This window comes from Morus notabilis, unplaced genomic scaffold, assembly GCF_000414095.1.
Source record: "Morus notabilis unplaced genomic scaffold, ASM41409v2 Scaffold816, whole genome shotgun sequence".
Taxonomy (NCBI): domain Eukaryota; kingdom Viridiplantae; phylum Streptophyta; class Magnoliopsida; order Rosales; family Moraceae; genus Morus; species Morus notabilis.
In genome coordinates, this window is record NW_010367329.1 from 124,690 (window position 1) to 136,886 (window position 12,197).

Genomic DNA, 12,197 nt, shown 5'->3' on the forward strand with positions numbered 1-12,197 from the left:
AGAAATTTCCAAGCGGCAACTCTTGAACCTGCAAGGAATGTCCATGCTGAAGTTCTAATTGCATGTGATGAAGCAGTACATCCACCATTGTGTAAATATTTGATGTCACCTCTTCAGGAGAAAACTCTCTCAAGACACGTGCCTAAACGCCATTTAATATAATAGACCTTTTTAGAAGTGATTCTACAAATATATAGCAGTTTCTCAGGGAAGAAAAATGAATGCCTGTGAGCAAATAGAGAATATCTGGCGATCAATGAGGTAACTAAAAAATTAATATAGTCATTCAGGTTAAGCAACGTACCAAGTTTACACTGTTAATACTTTCTGGATGCCCCTGCATCAGTATCCATGCACCAGCACACAGATATTGTCGATGCTGAGGAAAACTATGACTTATATAGGTCATAACATAAGTAGGATCAGCTGATGGAGAAAGAAGTTGAGTACACTGATTAATCACGGTAGTTTCTGCCTGTAAAAGGAAAGGAGATTCTGGTGTCATGTTGATGTTTGAAAAATTAATCCAAGAAGAAAATCAGTAGCCAAACTCCTACCATCACTCAGTGACCCTAATATAATCTATAATACATGAGTTTACGCTCCCCCTACAGAACAAGTCGATCCAATTTAAACACAATGAACGGAGGGGATCATAGTGACATCGGAAACTTTCCACGTGTATAATTTGAGGATTACAATAAGGAGATCATGATAACAGAAGGTGGTGGGGGATTTTGGATGGCTCTGGTTGTTGTAGGTAAGATGATTCTGCAGCGGGGATTTGTGGGGGTATTGTAAAAGAATAATTGAAGAAAAAATAGGATGAGAAGTAGGTAAAGAGGGAAAGGAGGAGAGACAAAATATTGTTTTTTTTTTTTCCCTTTCTCTGATGCGATGTTTACTACTTTCATGATTCATCTGTTACTACAATGTCCAAAACCAGCAAATATTGTGTTTTCCATTTTGCTTATAGAATATTCTAGAAGTTGCCACCTTTTTCCCTTCATTCTGAAAACAATACTAGTGTAACCACACTAATTGTTCTATTTCATTTCTAATTTAAGAGAATGTAATTAACATAGACCCTTTGGGCACTACGGCCCAGTTCAAGTCTTGATATTGAAAACTAACTATATATGACGGAAGAGGAAATTATAGATTGAAAAACAATTGAAAATACAAAACAAGTTCTTTTTCAGGAAGAGAGCAAGAGAAAGAAGGGAGAAAGGACCATCCGGTGGGGAAGGAAAGGACCTGTTGCCATGCTTGAATCGCAAGGCCCCTCTTATCCATTCGACCAATCAATGCATCACGAAGGACTGATGGAAAATAGCGTAATGTTTTCTCCGACCATGTATGTTGGCTACCTCCCAAAATCTGTTCTAACATAGTTGGAAGATAAAGCAGGTGATCGGCGTCAGCAATTCCGCGTGTTTTAATGATTATAGCAAGAGTAATGATAGTTATCCGATTCAAAGTTTCCGTAAATTCAGTTGGACCCTGCCAAAAAGTAGAGAAACATGATTGTCAGTTTATTTTGTTGGGAAATACAAACAGATACAGGTTTCAATTTGAAGACAAACTCACCTTCCCTTCCCTTTTCACAAAGAAAAATTCTCTCAATGACAAAATAAGGTTCATGCACAAGTTCTCGGCTAATCTAAATGAACGATGATCTCCACGTTTCCCTTTGAGTGCAGAAATTATTTTCGTAACATCATACATCAAGGCTTTGCTTTTCCCTTGGTACCTATAAAGAAGAAAAAACTTTTTTGCAACTTAACTTGCCACGTTATCATATCAAGTATAAGTGAAAATGAAAGATAGATATAAAATGTAGCATCTGAAATCCCAGGACCTAAAGAAGCAAACAAAAGACAATTCTGGAATCCAGATAAAAAAATTGTATAATAGAAAACATAAGCCACACGTCAGACTAAACTGATATTTCCTGATATGGATTATTTAGATAATTACCTGTAAAGTGGAAGCAAACGATAGTTCAGAATTTCAAGTACCAAAAGAGTAACCCCAGGCTTGCTCAATACTGACGGATTCTTTTGCGCTAAACTCTGAGGTAGTAATTTTTAGATAGGCTAGCATTATATTAACAAATAAAAAATGAAATTACAGTTAACCATGAAATTGACTTTGCGGAAAGTACATAAGAAGAAAAAAATACAAAAAGGAGCTTCAAAGATAAGAAGTAATGCCTTATGCTCTCTTATTACCCTACAATATCTAAAAATGAAAAAATAGGTAAAGCTAAACGTAATGCTCCATTCCTGAAAAGTGAGACTCCTAACAATTATAGAAGCACAAATGAATAGAAGGTAATTTTAATGACAGCTCCATCACAAAGGAACTACGCTTTTGGCATTTGTAGCCAACTGAGGAAAATCAAAGATACAGGCTGAAGGCTAATTCATGCTGAAGATCTATAAAAATGTTTGCTTAGTCTACAAGTTCCCCGGTTGTAGCAGTGACACAAGATTTGACTTTCTATTTTCCCCTCATTAAAGTCATGGCCTACGGCTCTGTACGAGTATGGATATGCGAAAGTACTTCTGTAGTAGCATGACAGATAGTTCCTTTCCTCTACTTCGAAATTTATTTTTTCTAAAAAAGAAAATGGGAACTTGATGGTTGGTGTGGGGGAGGCCTCGATAGAAGCGAAGGATATGCAAGCTAATTTATGCATTTCCATTCGTTATTTATCAAAAGGCCATCACTATCAAGACTTATAAGCAACAAGTCGTGAAAAATTCAGAATAATGAAAGAAGCATTGGTAACTGGAAGTAGTTAGATTACACTGAAATGAGAGCGAAATAGGGAATGAGGCGCAAGGAGCAACAACCGTGTATACGTTTCGACCATTGCAACACTGGGCACAACCTGCTAATTTTTCGAAAATAAAAAAGTCAAAGAGGGTTCAAAAATCCATAGACAAAAAATGAAATCAGTGAGTCCGTTGAGCATGCAACAGTATAAGAGTGCAAAGAAGGGAGCATCTAGCTCATACGTTGTATGCTCATCTGAGCAGTGGCAAAGAAATCAACTAATTGGAGTAATCAAATAAATAGTGGGCATTTCTCTCGTTTTAAGGTTTTCTAAATTGCATGAATTACAAGTGTTCATTATTTTGTATTGAAGATCACTCTTTTATGCTGAAGATGTGCTAAGGTTGATGCCTATCTGGCATTTAGTAATTTTACTATTCTGCAAAAATTTCAAAGTATAGAAAACTATAACTCTTTTATCTTAAGCTATCAAATGGATTGTTGACAATCAATTGACCACCAATTTTTAAAAGCTTCAGGTTTCATTTACCATTGATTCTGTCATCTACCGTGAACATGTCCAAAACAACAATATTTTCACTTATCTGTTCATTTGCCCTCCATACCAGTTTTAGGTATATATTTTACATAAAATCTATCGAAAGTTCACACTATTGAAAACAGAAACTCTCTATCAAAGTTCCCACACTCTCTGTTGTCAACTTTCTTCCATTCTAGCATTAGCTGTATTACTATTTCCATGTTGCGATTGTTTCCTAGATATGCCTTTTCTATTTCCTTTTTTGATTTTTTTAAGCAAGGATGTCTGTAATAGAAAGAGATTCAGAACCTACAAAACCAGACAACTAGAAGTCCTACCTAACAAAAAAGAGAGAATTATAGGACATATTTCCAGACTAAATACTAACAAAGAAGAGCCTGCCTTCCCTTCATTTCCAATGGACTTACATCACTATCACAAGCCAGAAAGTACGAACTAGCCCAAGTATCTTATCAAACCTTTATAACTAATCCCCAACAACCACTGAAAAAACAAAGAGTACCTGTCCAAAAAATAATGAGTCTTCCATTTGATATGCCAGCTTCAAACACATGTTCATTGAGAAGCCCGATAACAGTGACATCGGCAGAGGACTTACTTCCCGCATAACCATTAACCTCTCATTGGACTGTAGGTTTGCTCCTGGTAATAGTTCTGTAACTCCAGCAGAGGATAACCAATTCATCACTGTTTCACAAGCTGGCTGCGCCATGGTGTAAGAAACAACCCAAAACATTCCAATTGACCTATCATCCATATTCATATAATCCATCATACGATCTCCTGATTTTAAAAAAAGGAAAACATATATTAAAAACAGGGCCCCTTGATACACACAACAAAGCATATCAAAATGACAGTTACGACCATCTCTCATCTGTTAGAACGATGTTATGAAAGTAACGAAAGTCCATTAAATTTAATCTCCTAGAAGGTTTCATCATTTGGATATAGAGAAGAAGATGGTGAAGAACTATGCTACAATTAACACAGGGATACCTACTTTCTCTATATAGTATATACGACTTTCTCCAATATTTCAAAGCTGGAAGAGAAGCTGTTATTAGCTGTACGTCATGGTAACTTATTACATTGATGGCAAAAACAAACTCTTTACAAACAAGATTCAAAAGGGGATCAATGAAGTAAAATTGATGGAGAACAAATCAATTAGCTTTAATATTTAAGATTTTATTAAAATTTATGTTATTTTGAAATTAGGTTAAGTTTCCCATTTATTAAAGTTTCCTTATTTTGTTTTGATTTACTTTCCTATTTCGTTATTTGGATGCCTATAAATATTGTAGCATTGTAATTTCATTTCAGAGTATGGATTATGAATATTGAAATTAGTGTTTTTCTCTCTTGAGTTCTTATTTCTCTCTCTAGTGGCTTTTCTTCTATTCTTCTATCTCTATTCTCATTCTCACATTGATCCTACATCAAAAATATTTACTTCATTTCCAATATGTATCAAGCTCATCTCTGTTTATATCAGGGATATGTCCAATTTCATAGGCTGCATGAACTTATATGTAATAGATAAGGATTGTAAAGTGTAAACCATAAAGATACGTGTATTTTTCACAACCACAACAGACACTTTATTAAATAATGTCAACTTTGACAAAAATAAAATAAAATCTAGATGTACCTTTGCTTGCCTGCCTCCACCATTCATCTATTTGCTTTCCTTTCTGAAGCTGCTCACTGTTTAAATATTCTCTGGTAGAAGTGTTCAATGACCAAATACGCAAATTCTGGCAACTGCTTATAAAATCAAGCAAGATGCCTTGAGGACTATTAGGATCAGAGCTTCTATCTTCCCTATGAAATGAAAGAATCTTTCTTGTTGTCTCCACCTACAAGAAACGTTGTATTTCAAGGTCAAAGTTTGTCAATTTGAACAATGTGCCCAAGAATCAATAAGTAGCTTCTCAAAACCAGATATCATAGTGCCACAGGTTATTTCATTAGCGTAGTTGATATGGTGTACAAAAGCCGTGGACTACAGATAAAAATAATGATATCAAATGGAATCTTAGTAAAGTAAGAAGAAGAGTGGCAGTGAATATTCAAATTTCAAGAACAACCTTTCTAGCATCAGTATTCAGAGCATTCATCACAAGCTCAACCCGAATAATTTCTGCTATTAGCAAAGTCACATGATTTGTCCTAAGAATATTGTTGTCACCCTCTGTGACGCGTGAAACTAGCTTGTCCACAAAATCGACAAAATCAATACACCCACTTTTTATAAGAAAGAAGAAAATATCTGAAAAGACACGCCACTCTTGCCAGCAATTGATCTCTGTAAGAAACAAGATATGAGATATTCTCTTAGTCAATAAACCTGTCAGCTGTTCTTTTTGTTCCTTTCTATCAATTACAAGCAACCATTATAACAAGCATATGGCATAGTGCTTTCAAACGAAATAGGAAATCAGGACTAAAACATTTAGTAAGAACAAACTAAAACAACATTATTAACTGTAGCCACTTTTCCTAAACAAGCAAGCTGTGAATTGCTTCCTCCTTTTTTTTCCTTTTTTTTAACAGATGTGTGCCATCAAGAACATTCAGATCTTGAAATTTTAAAACTTAAAACAGACCTTATAAAAAGTTATTAGGGGAAAAAAAAAAAAAAAAAAAAAAGAAGAAGAGAGTGCTACAGTATTCTACTAGTGAACGTTATTGGAACAATCACGTTTAATCCTTTTCTTCAGCTGTATAAAATAAATAAATAAAATTAATTAATACATGAGAAGGAAGATGGAATTGCCTGAATTTGTCAACTTCAACAGCTCAACTATTCTATCAATAGTTCCCTCACAAATCATTTCAGAACTAAAAACAGCACCAGGAGTAGATCCATGAGGAGGAGGCCTATAGCAAGGAGCAACAAGCAACACACGCTTCCACCAATCAGGAGATGGAGTGCTGCGAAAAGCGTGTCTTATACAACGCAAAGCTCTCTCCCAATCTAAACTTCCTTTTTGAATAGAAGTTGCAAGATCCTACATCAGCGAAAACAGATAAATCCAATCTATAACATGAGGATAAAGTTTTTCTATTTCCACAAAATATTCATGACTAGCAGCAATCATAAATAAATTCCACCTTGTGGCATGCCAACTGTTTCGTTTCTTGTTTATTGGCATTTTTTTTTTATTTCCTTTTAGGGTAAATGAAAGTTCAAAGTTAGCCATTAGCTATTTCTGGAAGAATATATCAGCAAAGGAATCAAACTCCATGAGATGATAATGTACTTTCTCACAAGAAAATTTTAAAATGGATTTAGTTCAAGAACCACTGAATATGAAAAAAGTTAAATTTTCAACTTAAAAGGATGCATGACCCAACATAGAATGTGAGTCCTGTTTTTAAGCTTCCAGATTTAGGGCTCTCTAGCATATCATTTCCCCAATCTTTTCAAGTAACATCGTTTTAGGATCAACTAGAATATCACAATATAAGATGCCAAAAGACAACCAATGAAACAACAAAAACACTGAATGGCAGAGAAACGTTCCTTTAGACAGGATTTTTCTTTGGTTAATGTGCACAAGTAAAAGACTAGTGAAGTTCCTGAACACTGTAATAGTAATTAAAAAGTGTAACGGTTGTGTCCTATATTGAAATCCCAGACTTATGCCCCCTCTTAAAATTTAACTAATGACAAAAGGGCCCTACAATAAAAGATAAGTCGGGCAAGTTGATATGAAAGTACACGACCAATTTCATGTTATTATAAAAGATTGGACACAAGCTACCGACTTCACATTTAATGTGCAACCACCAACAGATTAGAGTATCCTAATCCTATTTCAACTAATCTAAACTAGTTCCCCAAATATGAATCATATCGTCTTTCCATTTTTAGAGTATCCTAATCCTATTTCAACTAATCTAAACTAGTTCCCCAAATATGAATCATATCGTCCTTCCATTTTTTAGAGAAATTCATTACCTCTCCATGCAATGGTTCTCCAAGTACACTTGGATATGTTATTGGAGAATATCTTAAGCTTGTGACTGCTTCACCAGAAATATTGGGAGTGATGTGTGAGATAATTCGTTGAGTTCCAAATGTAGGGCAGTGAAGGTGTTGGTCTAACATTTGCATATGCATGGCCATCATATCCCGCCTCCTATGGATCTCCAAAATAAGTGTAAATAAGGCTTCATCATCGGGTATGTTTTCTATAAACTGCAAGCCACTACGCAGTAACTCATAAAAGGGCACTCGACATTTATCCTCCTCAACCAAAAGCCAAATCACATCCAAGCAGCTGTGCAGCCACTCAATTAACGACTTGTCCGGTCGACCAGATTTTGCAACATCAGATTCATCAATCCCCTGTTGCTTCTGATCCCAATTAACCAGCCAATTCAGCATATAAGAAAAAATGTCAGCAAGAGTTACTGGTTTCAAATTAAATTCGAGTCCAGCTAAGATAATCTTGCAACAGAGTTGCCTTAAACTGCTTATGGCGTTATCTCTAATCAATGAATTCACCCTTGAATTAGACTGTTGTACTGCGCCGGACACATCAGATGACTTAACCGGTGACAAAGTTACACAAGAAGCTGGCTCAATAGCTGATTGGGCAGGGGACCCAATACCATGCACTGAAGGTAAAGGGGAGGCAGGATTTGAAGACTGAAAGTTAGCAGAACTGGTAATTGTGCTCGAAGATGGCAGCACCCCAGGCTGTGAAGAAACGGCAGTGATTGATTGAGTCCCCTGACCCACCGACATTTCAGCCGTAGAGACCGAAGAAAGAAGTGACGGCAAAAAGGAGTCCCAGTTAATATAACCAATACTGCACAAGCTACGTAAGGCAAAGAGAAGAAAGTCTGCTCGTGGGGCATGACTACTACACTGCACAACCAGAGATATGAGAACAGATTCTGTGACAGCACGCAACTGTTCTTGGTCCTGAAGAATGCGGCACAGCATAGACATACAATAGTCATATATTCAATTATTCATATCAAGGTGAAAGATATAATTGAATCAAACACAAAAGAACGAAAGAAACAATATATGATACTAAGAAGTTAGTTGAAATTCCGTAGCTTACAGAAAACTGGCTCTGAATCTGCTCAAAATCTATAAGAAACTGCTCATTTCTAGGAGGTAGCTCTCTGTTAAGAGCAATCACACGCTTTTGTGTCTTGTTTCTGTAAGGCATCAGAGAGAGAGAGCCAAAATCAGCTCAGAGAACTAATAAGGCAACTTTAAACAAAACAGGATAGAAATAAAAGCACAAACTTTGACATAAAAAATACATGTAACAAAACCCCAGTGTTAATTCATTTTTTCCTTATCCCGAAAAGGCGCACAATAAGGAAACAAAGATCACGTATCGATCAATTTCTGCTCTGCTAATCCCGAAAATTGGATTGGTAAATCCATAGTACGAGCTCTCATGCCATATGAAGTTTCAGGCACTAGGCACTAAACATAAAACTATTCAGTACTAACAGAACAATGGGTGAAGCTTTTTTCTCACTCCATGTGTATCAATCATCAAATTTTATATGAATTTTCCAAATCACTCTCATTTTCCTCATATTTCATACCAAAAAGAAACAAAAAAAAAAAAAAAAAAAAAGCCCGAATGTGTGGTCATAAGTATAAAGTACACATATCGCACGTATTCATACACAAACTTATATTTCAGCTACTCATTAAAAAAAAAAAAAAAAAAAAAGCAAACAAAAAAATGTGTATTAGCTAATAATCACTAAGCACTATCTCAGATTATGCAAAAATTGAAAATCAAAACACAAAGCAGACAGAGAGAAAACGTAGTATGAACTTACGGAGGTTCCCGAGTTGCATCGTCAGGTTTTTGGCGGCTACTTCGCTGCAAGAATTGAATATTGCACAAAAGAATTAGAAAATGGAAGAAAACGAAAAGAAATGAAAACGAGATAGCAAAGGTTATATATATAGATATAGATATACTCCTAAATAGAGATCAAAGAGATTGATGATAGCGGCTCGGCCTGGGTGGAACTGGTAAGCCCTCGAAGCTGAGGAAGGTCTTTGGTTTTGATCCATTTTCGCATTTCAAGTCCGACAACCAAAATCCTAGAGAGAGAGAGAGAGAGAGAACTGAGTAACGAGAACTGTCAGAGTCTCCGGAGGTTTATAATTTCATGAACAGGGAACGGCTGGGTTGAGTTCCGGAATCGGGCGAGTCCGGGCCCAAAATGAAAATGGGAATTTTGGGATATGGATCCCATAGTTTGTAATTTTTGGCACTTAAGTCCCCATTGTAATAAATTGTGCATTCCAAACTTTAATATGTTGGCATTGCTAGTCTCGTTCCGGAATCGAGCGAGTCCGGGCCCAAAATGAAAATGGGAATTTTGGGATATGGATCCCATAGTTTGTAATTTTTGGCACTTAAGTCCCCATTGTAATAAATTGTGCATTCTAAACTTTTAGACCCCGTTCACTTCGCTGATTCGAGTTTAGAATTTGAGTTGAGATGTGACTTTATGTGAGAGCTTTTTACTATAGCAAAAAAGTTAGATGTGATTGTTTGTGAGAGCTTTTTACTATAGAAAAACTCAAATTTTAAACTCGAATCAGCGAAGTGAACGGGGCCTAATATGTTGGCATTGCTAGTCTCCATCTTAAGAATTTGGACACTTAGGCCGTTTGAAGTTGGTCATGTTTTTATTTTTTACATTTTTTGAGAAAAAAATGAAAATAGGAGAAAAACGGCGTTTGGCACAATTAAAGACAAAAAATATAAATGAAAACGATTTTTTAGTTTAGTATAAAATGAGAGAGAAATGAAAAATGACTTTTAGTCATTTTTTAATTTTTGTTTCCGTTTTCTCCTCTCTCGAGCACAGAGAGGGATATATTAATGGATTTTTTTATACATAACACAATCTCTTAATAAAACTACCAAACGCATTTTTAAAAGTAATTTCTATTTGAGATTAAAAACATTTTCATTTTCATTTTCATATATGAAATGAATTCCAAACGCACCCTAATTTCCTTAAACTCTTAATAAGTTGGCATCATTAGTCCCCAAAATGAAAATGGGAATTTTGGGATATGGATCCCATAGTTTGTAACTTTTGGCACTTAAGTCCCCATTGTAATAAATTGTGCATTCCAAACTTTTAATATGTTGGCATTGCTAGTCTCCATCTTAAGAATTTGGATACTTAGGCCGTGTTTGAAGTTGGTCTTGTTTTTATTTTTCACGTTTTTCAAAAAAAAAATGAAAATAGGAAAAAAGCGGCATTTGACATAATTAAAAACAAAAAAACAGAAATGAAAATGATTTTTTAGTTTAGTATAAAATGGGAAAGAAGTGAAAAATGACTTTTAGTAGTTTTTCAATTTTTATTTTCGTTTTCTCCTCTCTCGAGTATAGAGAGAGATATTTATGGATTTTTTTATACTGAAAATAATCTATTGATAAAACTATCAAATGTATTTTTAAAAATAATTTCTATCTAAAATTGAAAATATTTTTATTTTTATATTTATACAAAAAATAAAATCATTTTAGAATGAATTTCAAACGCATCCTTAATTTCCTTAAACTCATACGTTGGCATCATTAGTCCATTTTAAGAATTCAGACATTTGCAGTATCCAAACTGTTGATGTGATGGCATCGTTAATTTCCATATTAAGAACTTTAATACTTGAGTCCTCAAAGTTTTTCATTGTCAAGAGAGATGTCAATCTCTTGCGACATTTTTGTGCCTTATGCCCCAAAAGCGTTTCTTTTTTACGAAAAGATCTACAAAAGTTCTCCTCTTTTTAAGTATAACATTATTTTTCATCAAAAACTAATGTTAAAATGCTCGGGCATGAAGTTAATTATGACAAATAATTCATAATACAAGAAATTCATAAATATCATTATGGATCATCCACTCCATTGTACTTTTGATAAATTGGTTCCACATTGTATTCATAATAATTGTCTATTAAAATTGTCAGTTTTTATCATTTTACGTGATATCTTTTTTATGATAGGATATTTTAGAGGACGTTTGGTTGGAGGATTCAAACCATGTGATTCGAACTATTTTTTATTTACGTGTATTTTTTGTGAGAGAAAATACTATAGCGAACCACGAATCATGATTCGAATCAGGGAACGAATCCCTCTACCAAACGGCCTCAATTTATAACGATGTATTTATAATAATTGTCTATTATAATTGTCAATTTTTATATTTTATGTGATATCTTTTTTATGATGATATTTTAATTTAAATGAAGGTGTGGAGAGAAAAAAAAAAGAGTTAGAACCACCCATTGAAAAAATATTATTCAGGTTGAGCCGATTGCTGCAAATTTTTTTTTGTCTATCTAACCTCTCTCTTTTTTTTTTCTTTTTTTTTTTTTTACAATTTTCTTGAGGATTACTATCTCATAAACTTACTTGTTTTTCAATTCAGATATTTTACACATTTGTCTCTAAACTTGTATGGCTTTAACAATTTGTCCCCTAAACTTTTAACTTTGACAAGTTGCCCTCCATTTGTAAAATTATTGCAATATACTCCATTTTTTACGATGATTGTGTTAAATACTTAAATTAGTATCATAAAAATATGTTCGACGAAAAATTCTAACAACCCAATTCAAATGAAACACAAATATTTCAATTACTCAAATTTAATCACTTAAATCTAATAAAAAATTTGAGCAAATTTAATAAAATGGGGCACATTGTAATAATCTTACAAATTCAGGGGGTTGATTGTTAAAATAAAAAATTTAGGGGGCAATTTACTAAAATTACGATAAGTTTGGGAACCAATTGTGTTAAAAACTCTTGCAATTTTCATA

At 34.4% G+C, this 12,197-nt stretch overlaps 1 protein-coding gene across 2 annotated transcripts in view; it reads right to left on the minus strand.

The window, feature by feature from the left end:
* Positions 1 to 9,468, minus strand: part of LOC21387506 (mediator of RNA polymerase II transcription subunit 23) — a 31,242-nt gene extending 21,774 nt beyond the window's left edge. Inside the window, exons 1-14 of one of the 2 annotated variants that reach the window (XM_024174932.1) lie at positions 9,324 to 9,468; positions 9,179 to 9,222; positions 8,434 to 8,533; positions 7,317 to 8,288; positions 6,129 to 6,363; positions 5,440 to 5,657; positions 5,001 to 5,208; positions 3,849 to 4,129; positions 2,816 to 2,899; positions 1,981 to 2,075; positions 1,591 to 1,753; positions 1,258 to 1,503; positions 305 to 475; positions 29 to 142 (exon numbers count right to left, since the gene is read on the minus strand). In XM_024174932.1, coding sequence (XP_024030700.1) covers positions 29 to 142; positions 305 to 475; positions 1,258 to 1,503; positions 1,591 to 1,753; positions 1,981 to 2,075; positions 2,816 to 2,899; positions 3,849 to 4,129; positions 5,001 to 5,208; positions 5,440 to 5,657; positions 6,129 to 6,363; positions 7,317 to 8,288; positions 8,434 to 8,533; positions 9,179 to 9,222; positions 9,324 to 9,419 — 3,027 coding nt within the window. In that variant the 5' untranslated portion in view covers positions 9,420 to 9,468. Of the gene's footprint in view, positions 1 to 28; positions 143 to 304; positions 476 to 1,257; positions 1,504 to 1,590; positions 1,754 to 1,980; positions 2,076 to 2,815; positions 2,903 to 3,848; positions 4,130 to 5,000; positions 5,209 to 5,439; positions 5,658 to 6,128; positions 6,364 to 7,316; positions 8,289 to 8,433; positions 8,534 to 9,178; positions 9,223 to 9,323 lie in introns of both variants that reach the window. The other variant, XM_024174931.1, reaches the window with a different exon arrangement.
* Between the last annotated feature and the right edge of the window lie 2,729 nt (positions 9,469 to 12,197).